This window comes from Barbatula barbatula, assembly GCF_947034865.1.
Source record: "Barbatula barbatula genome assembly, chromosome: 19".
NCBI lineage: Eukaryota > Metazoa > Chordata > Actinopteri > Cypriniformes > Nemacheilidae > Barbatula > Barbatula barbatula.
The window spans coordinates 1,803,207-1,824,726 of NC_136782.1; the positions used below are offsets into that span (position 1 = coordinate 1,803,207).

Consider the following 21,520-nt stretch of genomic DNA (forward strand, 5'->3'; position numbering starts at 1 on the left):
CACGACTCTCGTCCTGCCCTGCTCGCCACATCGATACAAAAAAAGTAGATGTGTAAGATTTTCATATTGCTGAACTCAGACAAAACAGAAGTGTTATTTATTGGACCGAAAATCGCTATACGTAACAACTAAGAATACTGCTTAACTTTTGAGGGATGTTCCATAAAACCCTCATCTTCAGCAAAGAATCTTGTCGTTTTATTCGATTGTTCTCAAATGACAGAGTACTATGTCGCCAACATCTGTAAAATTGGCCTGTCAACCTTGCACTGGTTACCTAAAAGCATCGCATAAACTTTAAAATCTAGCTTATTGCCTATAAAGCCCTGCATGGTTAGCTCCTCACTACTTGAGTGAACATCTCTTGTATTACAGTCCTTCACGTGCACTATGCATCCGGTCAGTTGGGCCAACAAGTGCAGACGGCAGATCCTTTTTCCTATCTAGCGCCTCAGCTTTGGAACAGTCTTCCCTGCACTGTCCAGGAGGCAGACACACTCTGTCAGTTTAAATCTAGACCAGAGGTGCCCAACCTTTTTTGATCCAAGATCTACTTTTCAAGTAGCCAACCTCCCGAGATCTACCAGTCCAGTGTCAACATCGCAAACCCACACACATCATTTCCAGCCTGCAGTAACTAACCTCACAACACTTTTTCTTGTTGTCACACAACTACTAGACATCACAATACAAACCCTCCCTCTCTCAAACACACACAGACAAATTCCTCTCACACAGTTGCCAGTTTGCATAGTGCGCTGTAGCACAAACCCGCTCTCTATGCTCCTCTCTCTCTGTCACACTCACACACACACACACACACACACCAATCTGCGTGATGAGCAATAGTCATAACTGACCTTAATATGAACCAAACAGAAACATAAACCAGATAGATCTCTAAGTTTGAAAAAAGGAAATCACTTTCTGGCACTGGGAGGAGGAGGCTAGCTTCTCGTAGTTAGGAGTGTAGGAGCTGGTTGCAAGGCGTAGGCAGGCTGCAAGGTGGTCATCAGTCATTGTTGATCTGTACTTGGACTTGATGATTTTCATGTGTGAGAAAGCAGACTCGCACAAATAAGTTGATCCAAAAAGAGCTGTCAAGTTCAAGGCACATCTTCTGAGATTGGGATATTTCTCCTCCACCAGTAGTTTCCAGAACACTACATGCTCTCCAGGTTGAGCAGATGTTGATCTGGCTTTGATCTCAATGTCATTTTGCAATGTCAGAATCTCATCCTCAAGAGCGGAGCTTTCCAAGTCGAAAAGTGATTTGACTTTGGCTGCAATGTCACCAACATCAATACTTGCAGCAAATGGATAACACATATAGCTGGCTACAGGCTCGATGGATGCAAAGTCAGTAAAACGCCTCACAAACTCTGACGAGATGCTCTGAACATGCTCCTCATAACGTGCACTGTCAAGCTGTGTCACACCTTTACCTTGACGTTGTAGTTCTGCCTGCATGTGAGGGAAGTTGCGCAGGTTACCACGCTGCAGCCTGCTTGACATCAGCTGTAGCTTGCTTTTAAATGTGTTCACTGAACTCATCATGTTGACTACATCTTTACCCTTACCCTGCAGCTCTAAATTCAATTCATTGAGCTCGGCAGTGAGATCAGTGAGGAAAGATACATCTAACAGCCACTGGTGGTCCTCTAGCTTTGTATGGTAATCCACATGTTTTGAAAGCTTCAGGAAGTCCTTGATTTCAGGTAATAACTCCGTGAATCTGGACAAAAATTTACCTCTGCTTAACCACCTAACATCCGTGTGAAGCAGCAGGTCTGTGTGCTCAGCCTCATTCTCCTCCAAGTTAGCACGGAAAAGCCTTCTCTGCAGACTCCTGGCCCGAACTGAACACACAATCTTCATCGCAATATCCATCACTTCTTTCATATTTAATATCTTTCCACACAACGCTTGCTGGTGAATTATACAATGATAATTCAGGATATCTGGGAAGGATTCACTTTCTTTGCACAGTGCAATGAGCCCACTGGTGCGGCCCATCATTGCAGGCGCCCCATCAGTTGTGATGGAGATCAGCTTGAAGAGCGGCAGTGTTGTCTCGCTAACAAATCCCATGAAAGCATTAAAAATATCCTCACCTCTGGTGTGTCCTTTTAATGGCAAAAGTGTGAGCAGCTCTTCCTTGGCGCTCATGTCTTCAAAAACCATCCTGATGAAAACACACAATTGTACTACATCCACCGTATCAGTCGACTCATCAAATTGGAGGGAAAAGCACTCACACGCATCAATATCCTTCCTCAGTTGCTCCTCCACTTCCACAGCCATTCTCTCACATCGCCTTGTAGTAGTATTGCGGGAGAGTTGCACTTCTTTAATGGCCTTCACGATCTCTGTTTTATTTTTAAAGTCGTCAAAAAGGCTATCCGCTGCCTCGAGAAAGGCTTCCTTCACCATATCGCCGTCATTGAATGGCTTCTTGTGTTTAGCAAGGATGTGACTGACGCGATAGGAAGCAATAGTTGCGGCCTTACCCTGAGTCTTCGGTTTGGTGAAGATTGACTGCCGTGCTGAAAGCTGTGCTTTCAAATCCCGCACTTTTGTGGCGCGTAAAGGCGTTTTTGCAGGGAAATCCCTCTCGTAGCTCCCTTGTACTGTTTTAAAATGGCGCTCCAGGTTCCCTTTTTTTGCCAATGCCACCGTTGCATTGCAGATCAAACAAACAGGCTTTGAATGAGAATAAACAAAAAAATAATCTTCCTCCCATTCAGGGTGAAAATGGTAGGTCTTGGCTCGTTTCCCCTCAGCCATGTTCGTTTAGGTACGTGTAACCGCTCTGTTCGCTAGCTTCTAGGCTTCTGGCTACTGTTGACATGCAGCTGTCAACTTCCTGTCATGCATGTCACGCGCGACCGTAGGTTAAACGTGACCTACTTTTTTTAAATACTTTTTTGTGGACGTGTTTAAGAGACTGATAGGGTACCAGGCAAGGACTCATGATAGGCTGTAGTGTACATTTAGTACAAAATATAACACACAAACACACGGGGTGTGTGTGTGTTATATTTTGTATTTTTTTTCTTAAATTTTTTCGCGGTCGACTTGGGAATAGTCTGCGGTCTACGAGTAGACCGCGATCGACTGGTTGGGCACTCCTGATCTAGACTAAAGACACATCTTTTTAATCTTGCATACACTACACTATCATAATATAAATATTCCGAAGGTTTAGGCTGCACTAGTTAGATCAACCGGAACCAGGGACACTTCCAATACCAACTGATGCATTTGTTGCATCAAAGAGTGCAGAACAGTACTCTACTCTCAGCCAGTCTTGTATCATGTTTACCAATGTTACCAGAGTGGGCAGGATGAAGTCCAATGTTACCAGAGCGAGCACGACGCAATCCATTTCCAGACCTGACAAATGCTGTGATGATTGAGCTGGTTAAGGACTAAGCGACTCTACAAAGTTTCAGCCGCTATTAGATTCTTAATGATAATCTTAAATCTTATTTTTTATTTTGCCTTGTTGTGCGCGCACTGTCGAGCTTGTGCAGAGGCTGCAGTTTTTGCCAGAGGGGAACTGGAATCCCCTGGTTAGGCCTGGTTCCCCTCTGAGGTTTTTTTTCTCCTCCAATGGAGTTTTGGGTTCCACGCCATCGTTTGCCTACTGTTTTGCACTGTTTGCCTGGCCGGGGGGGCTGCTAGAATTTGATAGTCTTATTGAATTAACACTTCATATAGGAATTTATAGTGTGTCTGATATTTGACCTGTGTTTTGCCTTGCATAACCTTTTATGCTTTGCTTATAGTCAATATTTTCTTGTATAGCTGCTTTGTAACAATGAACATTGTAAAAAGCGCTATATAAATAAAGCTGACTTGACTTGGCATGTGCAGACGCAGCAGCACACACGCACTGCATGTGTTGCACTGCACACAATAAAAAACAAACGATGGAAAGAGGTGAATGAGGCCTTCAAGGTGCAGTTTAAAGCTGTGAACGTAATGAAAGTAACTAAATAAAACATAACATTGCATATGTACCGTGCGGTTACATTTTTTACATAGAACCCTTACACTCCTAGTCCACAGTGAGTAAGCCAGTGTCAACGGTGGCAAGGAACCAAAACTCTGCTATAGATGTATATTTATGTAAGAGGAGAGAAAAATATTTTGGGGAGGCCAGACTCCGCAGGGAGAGCCAGTTCTCTTCTAGCATATTCAAATAAGCACTGCTGCAACTACAGAGAGAATAATTAATGTAAACTTGAAATATTTAGCCAGGCTGGTAAGTGAAAAGAAAAAAGAACTAGGGCATATAGAAAAAAATAGATTTTTAGGTCTGTCCAATATTATTCTGGTTCTGGATGACTGTAAGGTTGTGGCTGTAGTTGTCATCAGGTAGATTGACCAGCTTGGACTGATGACCTCTGGTGTCCCCGGGAACCTGAGGACAGGACATGAAAAACAAAACAAACTGATATTAGCTTAGAGGCCGCTCACAGAAAATGTAAGAAAGTTACAAGTTATGATGGGTGTGTCTGTGTGTTCGGTTCCGACAAGCTAGCTACATTGAGGCATTGACTGCTTACGGTGAATTAACAGTGAGTTAGGTGAAAGTTATTACAAAGAGATCTTTAATCTAGTTTTAAAACGTTTGAGGGTGTCTGAATACCAAACATTGCTGGGGAGGCTATGCCAGAGTTAAGAGCAAGCATGAAAAGCATCGATCACCATTAGATGATTTTGATAGTAGGGGAACTATGAAAAGACAGGAGCATTGCGACCGCAGCGCGCAATAGATTGTCAGGTCAAGTCAACTTTATTTATAAAGTGCTTTTTACAATTTTCATTGTTACAAAGCAGCTGTACAAGAAACATATTAACTATAAGAAAAACGTTTAAAGTTATTTATTAGCGGGATTTTGAAGTCTATTCCACCCAACAATGAATTACAATAATCTATTTGTGAAGTCATGAATGCATGAATAAGTTTCTCAGCATCTAAAGCATTGAGCATTAGCCGCAGTTTAGATATGTTTCTAAGATTGAAGAATGTTGTACACACATTTGCTATGTGACTTATCATATGACAGATTGTTATCTAGAAACACACCCAGATTCTTAACTGTGGATGAAACATAACCAGACAACCATTGAAGAATATGTTGCACTCTACTTTTTTATGTTTACTTGCATTTGGTGTTATATTTAACCTCTGGATTAAGCATAAGAAAGTTGTTGGCCATCCCGTTTCTTGTCATTATCGCAATCTGTTTGCTTTGAAAACTGATGGGTATCACCCAGTTCTGACCATTTTCTTATGTCATGCAATAGCTTTATGTGAGGAGAAAACAAAAGATCTTTAAGTTCCGATAATGCTGTCACTTTCCATTCAGCATACTCTAGTGTTCGGTGACAGTCAGGATGCTTCTCTATCCAAAATGTTACAATGTTTTAATTATCCTGCTTAATGACTATATAAAAGTTTTGTTTAAAAGGATGGTATTTTACTGGAGTTGCTAATCTCTGATGGGTGTCTTAGATTCAAGCATTGGTAGCGGTCTGGGTAAAACGCATCATTCACACACAATAAGTCTGTTTTCAAACCTGTTGGAAGAAGGCAAGGCACTATTTGTTAAACATATAAAATATCGCTTACCTTTGTGTAGTAACTGTTGTGAACCTCAGAAGAAGGTGCGTTGTGCGTGTCAAGGTGGATGTATTAAGTGCATCATTCTGCGCCCGGGATGTGCACAGTATGTGTAAATAAGAGAATGAATGAACGTAGGGCTGCCCCCTTTTAGTCGACTTTTCGTTATTCAAATAGACGACACTTATTCCAATTCAAAACTAAGTGACAGGTCTTGGCCGTTATAAGATACAAAGTGGATTATGCTTTATGCTGACATTCAGAAAACTGGCTATGCAAAGCCTAGTTAAGATGTTATCATCTCTTCCTTGACAACAGTGCTGTCGCAAGAAATTGTATGCGTCACATTGTAAATGGTCAGAAAGTCACAAACTTCTAAGCTAATGCAGAAGTTGAACTTCCCTAATATTTTAAGCTGCAGTCCTCCCCTTCCCTATGGGTCGTGTTGAAGCAACAGTCGCCACGGTGTGGCTTTGAAAGCAGGTGTTTTTCTCATTGTCCTCACAAGCTTCAAGCCTTATGATCTTAGATCATTTCTTATTTTATGTTTTTCTCCAAACATTGCAGATCCACTTCTCCAATTATGAGAATTTTTTGGTTAATGTGTTTTGTTTTATATAAGCAACATTTTCTTCAGCCTTGCCCACATCATCTGACAGACCTCCATGAATTAACCCGAGTTTTAAGACTTGATGAATAAACTTATATTTGTTTAACACTTTCAGGTAACACTTTACAATAAGGTTGTTTAGTTGTAAAGCATACATATATCTTCAGCCAAAAAAGCATAATGGTTAATGTTAACAGCCTGGCTTCAGTGTAACGCAGGAAAGGAAGTCCAGATTCTAGTTTTTTTATGGATGTCAATGTGATTTGTTGTTCTGTTGGGTAACTCAGATTTTTGGTTGTGGATTTCATGATTAAAGGCTGTGGTTTAAAGGAATCTGCGAAATACAAAATCAACATTTAAAAATTCTGTTAACTCCTATCCAGATGCAAACTAGATTAACAGCAGAATGTATCAGCTTTAGAAACAAAGAAAAAATGGGTCCGCTAGTGGAAAACAGCTTGGCTTATTTGCAGCGCTGCTCGCTGTCCCTTGGGTGGAAAAACACTGTTTTCCTTGGAGAATGTAAGTGGTATTTTAATATCATAGGAAAATAACTCTCATGCTCATTGTTTTACTCAAACCCTCAGCAGGGGCCAAAATCACTCGATTCTCAGCCCAAAAAGTAGGAAAACAACTTAGCAGTTTATCCAAAGGCTTCAGATCCACCAAGGCAGTATCACTTGGCTTAAATCGCCAATAATGGGAGCTTGAACTGCACTTTTTTTCAAGCTGAGAGGCATTGGTTAGTTTGATACTCAGAGCTTGAAAAAAACAATGCTTTGAAACAATTGAAAAAACACACTGTACACCGACAGAAATGGCTTGGTGGACACAGCCCCTAAGGAGGCAATTTTAATAAAATATAAAGTGCACATTCTCTGTCTGCCCACGAAGTGTTCATGGAAAAGATTATAAATAATGCTGATTTGGTGTTGTTACTATGATAATCTGGTTGCACAGTGTTAAAGGGATATTGTGAGTGGTCGCTGTGTTGTTCAACGAGGTTACTAGGGTATTTTTAAGCACTGATCCATGTGGTCATTGACATCACAAAGGCTAAAATGTAAATGAAAAAACAGTGAACATTTAAAAGAAATATCAGGTTGAGGTGAGTCGTCACTCATCTCATTTTCCCCCTTTCACTCTGGGTTTGACTCTGGACCGCAACCTCTCACAACACAAACCAATCAAATTGCAGGCTACCGCCCGAAATGCCAGCAAAACAAATCAGAATGAAAGAAAATAGTTGTATGTAAAACATTTTTTTTAGACCCACACAATCATCGTTTTAATGGCCGATCGCTAGTGCTGGACAATATATCTTCTGTGTTGTGACAAAATCTCTATGTGAAAGTATACATCTCTGAGATCGTTCGTAACGAACTAGTCGTGACATTGAATTTGAGACACAATCATCTTGATTGTCCACATTTTTAACTTGTCCCGAAAAATGCTGGTAACGGCGGAGATTGCAAAGCGGCCCTGTGGAGGTGCCAGGGAGAATCCTCTAATTTCTCTTGGTATTTAATACCCTGAGGGGCACACCCCCAAAGAGCCGGGCAGACAAATCTCAGGACCTCTTCTTGGAAGAGATGAAAGGCTTCAGGTCCGGCCCTCCTAAGGCGACCTGAGGGTACCTCACACCTCAGGTAGACCGGACCCACTTGAGACTGTGTGCCTGGTCCGGAGAGGGTTGCCGCCACTCCAGATGCTTGGGCACGGTGGGTGCGATACTTGACAAACGCCTCCTCATGGCGCGTCGCCTCCCGGAACCTGGTGACTTCGGTGTCGACTGCATCACCAAACAGTCCGGAAGGTGAGATTGGGGCATCAAGGAGGAACACCCAGTCCCTGTCCTTGATGCCCGTGAGTTTTTGCCACAGATGTCTCTCTGTGGTGACCAAAGCAGCCATAGAACGGCTGATGGCACAAGGAGAGACAAAGTTGTTGCCCGGCGTAGTTCTGAAAACGGCATCTCAATCAATTCCTGCGGCCAGTCGAGCTTGAGACAGTCGACCGCATTTGTCACCGCCCCGAGAAGCTTGTCAAGTGCCTTAGTGTTGTGAGAGGAATGCCCCTAGGATACGCTCTCCAACCCTGCTGAAACAAGGGATGCTTCACATATATTTATAACCTACAGGTGCAGGGGTAATTAGCCACGTCACCTGCCAAGGTTATTTATAGCCAATTCTTGACGTGTTGACACGTCCTTCACAACCGGTCGAACAAAGAATGTTCTCCCATAGCATTTGAAATGCAGCATCAAGAGTAGCTTTTGATAGGGAACCCCTTTGCTATTCTGTTGTTAACACTTAGCATTTATTATAGGGGAAGGGGATTGTTTACATTGTGTAGTTACAAGTTGCTTGTGAAATTTGCACAATTAAAAGGTTCAGTATTTTGACTTATGATGAAGTGAAGGAATCAGGAAGCATGAAGAGTCTCATATTCTCCATTGAGAACTATTCTCAATGGAAAGTAGCCAAAGCCTGCCCGAAAAATCACTTAATGTTGTCAGATATCGTCATCATTCATCGTATCTCATTCTCGTGTCTGGGTGGTCTGAAGTCTGGGCTTCTCCCTGCCACTCAATGAACAGAGTAGACAGAGATAGGTGGTGCTGCGCTGGGAAGGCAAAAACTCACTCTCGTGAGGCAGTAGAAGTAAAGTAGAATGTTTTGCTAAGTCGCCGAGGCTTATTCAGAAAGTAAGGAAAAGAAATTGCAAAAGGGGTTTGAAAAGTCGCAAAATTTTGCGACAAAGTTGACCAAGTTGGCAACACCGGTACAACCTCTTTATAAACGCCATCATGTTGTGGGACTTAAAAACCTGTATAATACTGATGTGGAATTTTTCTACAATATTCACTCACCATGACAGTATTAAACGGCATTTTAAGTCAATCAACTACAGTATTTCCTCTCTCAATCAGTAGAAAATGTGGTTTAAAAAATACAGCCATGTACAAGGAATCCTGTTTAAATGTGGAAAATATTGTTATATTAAATTATGGTCATAATACCCAGCACTACTGACTATTCGGGTACTTACGCCCATCCCTACTGGCGAGCAAACATCAAGGTTTAGTTTTGAAATTGCTGTTCTCTGCACTAGCACACTTCCCAACGTGACCGGGGAAGTAATGCAAGATATAACCACTAATAGACACTAGATAGACAGTCAGACTAACAGAGAAACACGTTCATTGAGGGTCAGATCACCTGACCTGAAACCAATCTATAACTACATAAGGAACTACACATGTAGCGTCATTTCATCCTTTTACAGGACTTCTCTCAGACATATATTTTGTGTTGATCCCAGAGACTTAGAAAAACCAATCTGATGGCATTTCGGCATCGCAGAGCAAGGTAGGTTGACTTTTTACAAGCTAGATCTATTCTTTGAATGTTTTCCACAAACTGCAGGACTCCAGACTAACTTTTTTTGCTAGGGGCATTGTGGCCCCTGACTACATTTTTAAGAGCGTTAAGAAGTTAAAAAATTCAGGGACACCTTAAATCAGCCTGCAATGCAATTATTGACAATTTTCCCGGAAATAACTGTATTACTGACAAATACTTTGATAATAAATAGACTTGACTCACATAAAGAGACAATGTACAGTTTTATTTTCATTTCAGAGGGATATGACATTACACAATAGCAGGGTCATACAGAATATGCAGACTTTTTTGTTGATTCTATGCTAAAATATTGGAAAAACTACGTAATGCGTTTATGTTTGTTCACAAATGTAAGTATGTGTAAATGTGTTAAAATGGTTTTAAAAACCTACCTGTCTATGCATTTAAGGTGACCGTGGTTTAGTTCTGCTCATCGTTTAAAAAGAGGAAGAGCCTACAGAGAAGCTTTAAGTGCTACTGAATTCATTTGAAACAACGGAAAATGTTATTTTGTATGAAAAAGTATATACTTGACTTTTCACAATGGATATAACAACAAGAAAAAAAATCTTAATTGCCTGGTCGCGCATGCGCAAGTAGTTGAAAAAATAGCTTGTGTTGTCTCAAAAACTAGTCGCAAAATGCGACCATTGGACGCATATATAACTTCATTAAACTCCTGGATTCAGTACAAAGAATACTGTGAGACTGCTATGGTATACATTTGCACTTTTTGGTCAGTTGTATCTTTAGTGACTGCACGCGAGAGAGGTGAAGGGAGGGGATGAAGTCTGTGTCATAGGGTCACATTGGCTCCCATGAAGCTGTAAGTGTGCGCAGAGAACAGGAAATGATCAAATAACAACCCGAACACAGCCTTAGATGACAGAGCGAGCGAGAGGTCTAGCTGCTTCTGCTTTCAGCTAATCGTCGAGATTATTTTAACATGAGCGTTCTTCCAGAAGCCCACAAAGTAGTCCGCTTAATCTCCTGCAGACATCAGCGCTACCGTCGCCTCAAGGGCAGAATGTAAGTATGTGTTCCTGTGTTTGGAAATCGCTTTGCAATTTTTTGGGGGTCGGGCAAAAGTGAGTGAGCACTTTCACGTAGGGTCTTTATAGCCAAAATTAACAGACTCTGTATTAAGGTTATTCTGAATATTGTTATTATAATAAGCCAGAGAGCACAAACACAGTAAAAAAACCTCGTCTCCATCACGAACAGGTTTTAAAGGTGCTGTTAAACACTGATTTAGAGATGAGACATTTTAGTTAGTCGTTCTAAATATTTCAACATACCCTATGATGTGTATTCATGTTTATTCAGTGCTACACTGGGGAGGAGATGGTCGTGCACTTGATGAGCAATAAAAAAAATTATTTTAAATATCCGATAACTACAATATTTGTATAAGGCTTAAACCTTTTAGCAAAGTCAAATGCATTATTTGAACAATTTGTGGATGAAACCTTACCAACCATGACATATGGATGGCTCCATCGTACGCCATCTTTGCATTTTCTTTGTCTGTACACTGTACATTAATTTGACAAAACCGACAGAGTTCAGTGTGAAGGAATGGAATATGTGCTGGACAGAATGCGGCAAACAGTTTACCTGGATTGTCTTGTTTTCATAATCGTTGGAAGGCAAAATCTAAAAATCCATTTACGATGAATCGCACAGACCAGCAATCAGAAACCCAAAGGTCTGTTCTAAATCAACATTAATCAAATCTAAAAAAGGAGTAGATACAACATACTCTTTCTATTTCATTACCTGTGACCATACACTCTTAACAAAGGTGCTTCAAATCGTTCTTTGATGCCATAAAAGAACATTTTGGTTCCATACAGAACCTTGAACATCTGAATAACCTTTCTGTTTCAAAAAGGTTCTATGTGGCAAATAAATCTTCTATGGCATCGATGTGATGAACCTTTTAAGCACCTTAATTTTTGGCCTAGTTCTTTGCTCTTGTGAATTTATTATCTTATGCCTGATATGCTTTAATTTCATCGCTTCTCTTTAGGTGGGTAGAGTCAAACACACGTTTTGTCCTGTTTGACAACTTTCTGATGTTTTCTTTCTGTGGCATAGTATAGCACCTTTATTTTGAGTGTATATGATTATTGTTAATCTGATGAGCAGTTAAAGGGGTGTGCATTGTCCTCTCACTTCTGTTTTTTTCCACCCAACTGTCAGTGTTTAACAAAAAGGACTCATGTCATTGGACAGATTGCATAGATTTACTGTGTTTGCAGCTGAAAAACCGGAAGAAACATGTATTTATATGATTGTGCCAGAAACATTGAGGGCAACATCCAGAAAGGTGTCAGACAGAAAAGGTTCCTTATTCAAACACAAAGCAAACCGCAGAATCGGTCAATTTCTGGTTACAGTGAAAAATAATGTGCCTCTTCTTACCGGCTAAAATATTACTGCATGCATGTTGCATAAGCGCCATACGCACGCACACTCCGATGTAAACAGTCTCGCATGGAGAAGAATGGCGGAAGGCGGAGCAGCTTAAGGTGAAATATGAGTTACAGTATATGGACAAAAGCATTGGGACACCCCCTTCCAAAAAACAGCTTCGACAACTTTAGTTATTTTCATGAATACAAATCTTAATGCTACACTTTATTCCAACATGACAATGTCTCTGTGCATAAGGCAAGGGTTAAAAATACATCCCGGCTGAATACCTCTGGTGTGACTTGAAAAACAACCCAAATTGTTTGCTATATAAAAACCATGATTTCTGCTTAAAGTTTCTCCAAGCAAAAGAAGCTACACTCCATAGAAGAACCTTTTTTGTCTAAATGTTTCCATAAAGAACCTTTAATATCTGAAGAAGTGTTCTAGCCTGCTGTGATTGGTCTACCGCGTGTAGTGTTGCAAATGGAACGTAGGCGGGCAAATCTGACCTGGAACTGAAATATTCGCGTGATTCAGAGTCGACTTCTTTTTTCTCAAGCCAATAACTTTGTTATTCGTTAACATTCAGCTTTACAACTTGGCAGACTACTTGCATTCACACACAGCAACATTACACACCGCAAGAAAAGCAATTTTAAGGACATTGGCTGAGTCCGAAACCGATCGCATGCCATGCTATATAGAAGGGGAAAAGCTGTAGGCGAACAAATGGTATGTCCGAAACCACAGTAGTGGAGAATTTCTCGGCTGGTGCACTTTTTCTAGCGAGTTTTGGACGTGCAGTGTGTCCGAATCCTTAGTATTCATAAAAGAGTAGGTGAGAAATTCCAGGATGGCTCACCCCGATTCATCCGTCTAATCCCTTCCTATCTGCGAGCCTAGTGTCATGTGATTGGTTAGATGGTGTAATCTGTTGTGATTGGTCAAACCTGTTCATCATGTGTCACAAATGGAATGCCTATCATCATTACTGATGACGGTTTACAGGTCGTTGGATATTATATACAGTGTATAGATAGCAGTCTGAGGCCGAGTCTGACGAAGAAACAAGAAACTCCAGCACGACTGGAGCACGATGTTTCTCAGTGGCGAGTGATAACTCTTGTCATTAAACCTTCCAGGGTAAAATGGCGGACAAAGGCAGATCATATTCATACTACACCCATTCAGGTAAAACCGTACATACCCATTTAGCCCCGTTGAGTACGCATCTACTGAAATTGTGTAATTCGGACTCAGCAACCGTAATAGTTACTCTTTAAGCTTGTCCGCCAAACAACAACTAACAAGAGAAGTTCGGCCAATCAGTTTTTGCCTACGTCACGGCCGCTCCTATCCTGCTGGTTTAGACCCTGCCTCCGAGAGCTTAAGTGTTCCTTCAAGAAGGTTCTTCCAAACAAAAATTCTGTCCAAACACAACAAAAAGCACCTTTTTAAGCACCTTAGTTTTTAAGAGTGTAGCATTAGCACAGTGTCTTTACTTACAGACTATCATCATCATAATTTTGGGTGAATAAATCGTAACTGACAAACAAACATTTCTATAAAATAGAAAAAAGATCAACATGAGCTCGGAGTCCCCTTAAGAAATTTGTCACGCTCCCTGCGCTCTTCCCGCCCACAGCATTTCAGATGTCTTGCGCTGCACTTTAATACACTGTAATACACTGGCAACTGTTTTTATAATTATTAATTTTATATACATACTATCAAGATCTTGTTTGTGTCTTGGTCAAACTAAGAAGAAAATTCATTCTTCACACTTTCAGATTAGGCACTGAAGCATTGCTTTCTGGGAAGGACTTAGTAAGCACAAAGAGACTGCTGGCACAAAACTGTGTTCTCACAAGCAGTATAGATGTCTGCCGTCTATAAGAACCTAAACAAGACACCGAACAAAAGCTGCAGTATACTGCTTTTCAGTAAATCTGTATATCAGAAACATGCAGTGTAAGAAATGTTTGCTGAACTTGTATGCTGTTTGGGATTCTGTTCAGCACTGACAGGGTTAACTGTGTTTTCTCCAGCCTATCATGTCAATGAAGATTCCCTCTCATTTTCATTGGACGTCTTTAAACACTCAAGTAGTAAAGGACCACCCTGATGACAGCATGTGTTATGTTGAGGAGGAAGACTGATAAATGTTTCCCAGTGTTTATAAGATGTAAAACTATAAAAAACATGCTCCATTAAAATAATAAACACAACTATAAGCCAATAATACTTCTTTATACTTTTAAGATTTATTGAGAACAAGCATAGACCAACTTATACATTTAGGTACACTTGACTTGAACTGACAGAAAATTATATTTACGAGATGCACATAAAGTATGTTTTTGAAAAGAATGAATACATTAATGATGTAATATTGTTTTAAGAGACATGATAAAATATTGGGCGTTGATGGAGGAACCTGATGCTCTGGCAACCCCCTAAAACCCCCTAGGGACTGAATAGCAATTCCTTGGCAAATCCCCCCTCCAGCATTACAGGGCTAACATCACTTTCATTTTGTCATGCTGACTTTATTGAGTTTAATGAGCCTTTGTGAGAAATAACAAACATTCCCTGGTGAACATGTCTGCTTTAGACGTTTGGGTGGTGAAACTGATACTCTGACAAGGTTAACCAAACCACCCAAAAATGTTTTCACATTCGCTCCACCTCCAAACAAACTTGATTCTAGTGATATAAAAGCTTTGTGGCTACATGATCTATTCTTGCAGGTCACGTGCTTTCATAATCTTTCATTTAAAATCTAAAACTTCCCCTCCCTCTCTAAACGACTTCTCTTCTCTGCACGACTAGTTCTCGGCCTGAGGGCGAGATTGTATGTAGTGTCCAATGTCCGGGCTTCCAACTGCCAACAATCCAATTAAATCCGGAAGGATGAAATCAAGTCCCACCCTACATTTTTCTAATGCCAAAAGCTCTGATGTACATGTTAACCTTTAGAAGTAAACGCTATCGCAACAACTTGAACGTCAGCTGTTTGCCAAGTTGGCTGAATTGCTGTAAATGGAGTGAATCATCTAGAGGATATTTCTATTAAAAGGTTTGAGACATGTGTCAACCTCTCCCCCCTTTTGGTCTGTGCTTTTCATCTCTAGCTCTCCCTGAGGGACCATGACGAAGATTACCCAGAATTCTTTTCACCAGCCGGACACTTTCCTGATTGAGATGATCTAATAGGGTTTAGTAGACAGAAATCAGTCTAACGTGTCCTCCTTTTATTTGCACTGAATTGGCAGAAGGTCATGTTATTGGTATTTGCTTAGTAAAGCATCTGTTTTACAGTGTCTCATATAGGGTCAACATTACAGACTTAATGTAAGTTCTATTGACAACATTTGTGACGTGATATGCGTTACAGTGGGAAACAATCATTCAGACTCACCTGCTTTTTTTATAGCTCGGTTTTTAAGCATGTGCAGATAAGGAACTGCATGGTTTGCTATAGTATTTAACCTGCTTTGTCAAGTGTGTGAGGTCATTGTTATTGAATTTCATTGTTGTGCATGAATGGGGTAACACTTTGACCCGAGTTCCTCTATGAGTTTCCTGCTTGCTGATTTCAGCTGTCTACATTATACCACACCTTCCTGAGAAAACACTGACCCACCCCTGACTGCTGTGTGAGTTAAGATGCCCAGCTATAGGGTTTGCTGTAGTTTAGGATGAACTTTGGTTATTTGGCTTTATCACAGTTCAGAGGTCATTGAGAGCCAGATGGTCATTAAAGAGTTTGACTCCCCATGGGTCTGATCCAATCTATCCGTACTGTCTCTAATGGACGGAAATGACAGATAGACAGAGATATTAGCCTCTGGCTAGTGTTGTGACATCACACATATATGACGCAAGAAGGATTATATAGTCATGTAATTCTGGTGATGTTAAGAGTTTCCCAGCACTTGGTATGTGTTCATCATGTGCTATTGTACCGCGGCGGTTCATCGCAACCTGACGTCATCCTGACACTCTTCACATAATTTCTACTTGAGGTAAATTTATGCCATGTTGATGAAATGCACCATTGTCCTGGTGCTATTAATCATTAAGGTTGTTCTGATGGTAAGATACTGTATAATCACTCGTAAATACACCCACAAATACAATGTGTATTTCAGAATTACAGTTTTTCACAATTGCTTAAACACATTTCTTGAGTAGTATAAAGTAGTATAAAGCCCTGTAGATGATAGGATGCACATTTACCTGTGTTTCTATTGATATTATCCTGAGATTCTAATCGGTGTGTCATTAGTTTTGCTACCGAATGTCGACTGATGGCTAAATGTGTGCTGTTTGAGTTTAGACGTTAACAGTTAATTATATTATGTGTTTGTGTTTTCTGAATGGGAACTTGTTGCAAAATTAGGAAGTTATGTGTGGGGTTGGTGGTGTATAGTTTTGAGAATGAATGGGTGAACGGTTTCATGAATTGGGTGTTAGCAAGCAACAAAAACTTTAAATGCACATGTTAAATTTAAGATATCGATGTTTCCGGAGTATAAAGCCCAGAAGCAAAATCACCAGCCTCCCAAGGAGTAATCCAGTGGTGACGGTAGCAGGGAACTCCTTGAATAACCGGGAGAGCCAGTTCTCCTTTGATATGTAACACTGCTGCATCTTCAGAGAGAATGAATACTGTAAGCCATGAGATTCTACGGAAATAAATGAGTGAAAAGTTCAATTGGGGGATATAAAAAGAAATGTCCGGTCTTTCCTATATTATTCTGGCTCTGGTTGACTATATTTTGTGGCTGTAGTCATCAGAAGGCAGCAGAAGCATGAGCATCAGTTCAGATCTGGAGCTGGGACTGACAGCATCTGGTGTCCTTGGGATCCCGGCAAACTGTGAAATGAGTGTTATACCTGCTCACAGAAAGTGAACTAAAATAATACAGTATCATGCAGTATGACAAGCTAACTATATTGCAGAATAGACTTGTTTAAAAGGTGAGTTAGATGAATGCTCTAGGCGAGCGATGGCTGGGGAGGTTACAAAAATGTGCAAATAAGATCTTTTTAAAATAGTTAGCAATTGCCATGAGATTACGTTGTTATATTTGGGGTTACCAAACTATCTGCTCTGATTCCTAATGACTTAAATACATTGATTTCTGACCTTACTGTTGTTTCGCAGGTGCTGTGAGTGCGGGGCATCCCTGTCACACTGGTATTATGAAAAGGACGGCCGTCTCTTCTGTAAGAAGGACTATTGGGCTAAATTTGGAGAGTTGTGTCATGGCTGTTCGGAGCCCATCACCACCGGACTCATCATGGTGAGTCCAAACCTATCAGAAACCCGGCCTGTCTCATCTCTTCTCACTCCACAATCCTCTTTTCAGTCTGACAGTCCAGCGGTTGCTCCAGTTACGCAACTCTACAATACTCCATTCACACAGTTATCTTACATGATGAAGGAAACAGCGCTTCTTGTGTGCTGTGGTGAAAAGAGCAGCTATCAGAGATTGTGTCAATGAAAGGAAAGTCAGTATTTAACGTGAAAAGAACTGTGTGAATTACAAGCTTTTAAAAATGCATGTTTTGCCTGAATCATCACACAGATATTGTTTGCCATCTACTTTTCAAGCTGAAATGAATGCCATTAAAAAAATGCATGTTCACTACACTTTTAAATTAAAAACATTTGGTCACATACAGAAAGAAGGAATAACGTATAAACATAGACACTTCTCTTTTGTTTCAGATGTCCTAAAGTAACCTTTTTTTTGTAAAGAAAGAGTCGCTGCCATTTTATCATCAACAATGAAATAATAACATGCCTCTCCTCCAGATTAAATTGTATCATTAGTTCTTCACATATAATAATTCAATTCAATTTGATATAGTGCTTTTCACAATGTGCATTGCTCCAAAGGATAGAATTTCGGGAGAAACCAGACTCAGTCGGGAGGGTCAAGTCTCCTCTGACTTGTCACAGCTGCACTCAGTGACTTTGATTAAAAGTTACTGTGTAAATGTTTATGAAAAACAGAGAGAGCTTATTAGTTGTGATACACTTTTATTCAGGTTTTCATCTAACCTTGATATTGTTACAGTCTCTTGATTATTAAATATACTTGTAATATTTAGTGAAGCAAAGGCCTCGTATCTGGGCTCCAGATATTATTTGTTGATACCGCAAAGTTGATGTTTGGCACACACACACACACACACACACACTGTTCATAAAACATACGTTAAAATGGCTTTCACACATCTGTTATCTTTAATACCTCACAGCATCCTGCCCTCACACTTTTTCTATAATGCTCAATCGGCCTTTAATGATCGTGAGGAAGATCAAACCCGAGTTTGACCATAGCATGGTTTGGTTAAATAGTTTCTCATTGTGAGACCCTCGGTTGGCTTCTGTCGACTATAAAGCTGATGGTTGAGTCTGTGGTTCAACCACAGGTTTTTTAAATATAAAGCATCTGGCCTATTTCGGATTAAATGCAGGCTTCATCTGGTGTCTAGAGGGCACAGCGAGTGATTTAGTGAGCACAGGCAATGTCGTCCTAGTAACTGAACTCTCTTGGCCTGGGATAAGTGAATTAAAGATGGCTCGGCATGGACATATCACATCTGTATTAGACACCCATCTGAAGATGAAGCTTCTGATGTTCATTACAGAACTATTGCAGGAGCCCACAATGAAATTAATTTACGTTGATGGTTCAAGGTATATAATCTGGAAATTGATCCCATAATCAATTCCCTGCTAACACATTGCTGTGTCAACTGAGCTACAAGAAGACCTCAAACGTTAATTATTTAGAATTTGCCCAAATTGTATCACATACATATAAGATGCTTTCATATCGCATATCTTGCTGTAAAAAAAACAAAAACAAGGTATTTCTTTAAAATATATTTTGTGTTCTGCGGAAGAAAGAAAGTCATACAGGTTTGAAAAGACGAGGGTGAGTGAATGATGATAGAATTTTCGTTTTTGTGTGAACTATCACTTTAATCCACCTTGTTTAATTTACACTATCAGATCAATATTCACATTTATATTTAATAACAATTTGAATTTATAATCTGTGCTTTTTTTATTAGTAATAAAGTACAAACTTCTTTCACGTTGTCATTTATGGGGATTGTTTGTAGAATTTTGAATATAAATAATGAATTTAATCCATTTTAGAATAACCTGACAAAATGTGTAAAAAGTGAAGCGCTGTGAATACTTTCCGGATGCACTGTATAAACGTTTCTGCTGCTGACAACCACTAACGTGGTAGATGCACCACTGTGTGCCAAAGAGACGTGGGCGAAACAAGTCAAAAGTAACCTCAAAAATCGGCGTCTCACGCTCATGGAAGCCAGGACCCTATAAACTGACCGCGTAAAATGGAAGCAAATTGTGAATTATGTCAGAAGTTCATCGGCACAGACAGCAGCGTATGAGCTATGAAGACGTCTTCAGCACAATGCCAGCTAAGGATAAAGAGAGAGAGATAAAACATATGAGTTTTACAATGGATCGCCCTAAACAAGAGCTGGAATCGTTTAATCTGAACAGGCGTAAGCTTTTATGTCGACCAGACTTTACAGTGGGTACGGAAAGTATTCAGACCCCCTTAAAATTTTCACTCTTTGTTATATTGCAGCCATTTTCTAAAATCATTTAAGTTCTTTTTTTTCTCATTAATGTACACACAGCACCAGATATTGACAGAAAAACACAGAATTGTTGACATTTTTGCAGATTTATTAAAAAAGAAAAACTGAAATATCACATGTTGCTAAGTATTCAGACCCTTTGCTGTGACACTCATATATTTAACTCAGGGGCTGTCCATTTCTTCTGATCATCCTTGGGATGGTTCTACACCTTCATTTGAGTCCAGCTGTGTTTGATTATACTGATGGACTTGATTAGGAAAGCCACACATCTGTCTATATAAGACCTTACAGCTCACAGTGCATGTCAGAGCAACTGAGAATCATGAGGTCAAAGGAACTGCCTGAAGAGCGCAGAGACAGAATTGTGGCAAGGCACAGATCTGGCCAAGGTTACAAAAACATTTCTGCTGCACTTAAGGTTCCTAAGAGCACAGTGGCCTCCATAATCCTTAAATGGAAGACGTTTGGGATGACCAGAACCCTTCCTAGAGCTGGCCGTCCGGACAAACTGAGCTATCGGGGGAGAAGAGCCTTGGTGAGAGACGTAAAGAAGAACCCAAAGATCACTGTGGCTGAGCTCCAGAGATGCCGTCGGGAGATGGGAGAAAGTTGTAGAAAGTCAACCATCACTACAGCCCTCCACCAGTCGGGGCTTTATGGCAGAGTGGCCCGACGAAAGCCTCTCCTAAGTGCAAGACACATGAAAGCCTGCATGGAGTTTGTTAAAAAACACCTGAAGGACTCCAAGATGGTGAGAAATAAGATTATGTGGTCTGATGAGACCAAGATATAACTTTTTGGCCTTAATTCTAAGCGTTATGTGTGGAGAAAACCAGGCACTGTTCATCACCTGTCCAATACACTCCCAACAGTGAAGCATGGTGGTGGCAGCATCATGCTGGGGGGGTGTTTTTCAGCCGCAGGGACAGGACGACTGGTTGCAATTGAGGTAAAGATGAATTCGGCAAAGTACAGGGATATCCTGGACGAAAACCTTCTCCAGAGTGCTCAAGACGAAGGTTCATCTTCCAACAAGACAATGACCCTAAACACACAGCTAAAATAACGAAGAAGTGGCTTCATAGCAACTCTGTGACTGTTCTTTAATGGCCCAGCCAGAGCCCTGACTTAAACCCAATTCAGCAACTCTGGAGAGACCTGAAAATGTCTGTCCACCAACGTTTACCATCCAACCTGACAGAACTGGAGAGGATCTGCAAGGAGGAATGGCAGAGGATCCTCAAATCCAGGTGTGAGAAACTGTGTGAGAAATCTTTCCCAAAAAGACTCATGGCTGTATTAGATCAAAAGGATGCTTCTACTAAATACTGAGCAAAGGGTCTGAAAACTTAGCAACATGTGATATTTCAGTTTTTCTTTTTTATAAATCTGCAAAAATGTCAACAATTCTGTGTTTTTCTGTCAATATGGGGTGCTGTGTGTACATTAATGAGAGAAAAAATTTACCTAAATGATTTTAGCAAATGGCTGCAATATAACAAAGAGTGCAAAATTTAAGGGGGTCTGAATACTTTCCGTACCCACTGTATGTCGGTTGTCCAAAGTTTGATTCCAGCATGCACATGTGAAAATGGAAAGCCCTTTTGGGTCTATTGATATGTGATGATTGACGGCTTCAGGGAGCAGCTGTTGTTGGCATGAGGTCAGAAATCATCACACGGATCAATGAATCTCACAGCTGGATCCATGAATACACTCCCAGTTTTGGGGGGAGTTATGTTATAAAGTATATTGAAACAAAAATATGCCTAAAATATT

At 40.5% G+C, this 21,520-nt stretch overlaps 1 protein-coding gene across 2 annotated transcripts in view; it reads left to right on the plus strand.

Annotated features, from left to right (window-relative positions):
- The window catches only part of limk1a (LIM domain kinase 1a), a 47,172-nt gene that overhangs the window by 8,008 nt on the left and 17,644 nt on the right, over positions 1–21,520 (plus strand). Inside the window, exons 1-2 of one of the 2 annotated variants that reach the window (XM_079482146.1) lie at positions 10,527–10,681; positions 17,247–17,385. In XM_079482146.1, the coding sequence (XP_079338272.1) occupies positions 10,599–10,681; positions 17,247–17,385 (222 nt within the window). In that variant the 5' untranslated portion in view covers positions 10,527–10,598. Of the gene's footprint in view, positions 1–10,526; positions 10,682–17,246; positions 17,386–21,520 lie in introns of those variants that run through there. The other variant, XM_079482145.1, reaches the window with a different exon arrangement.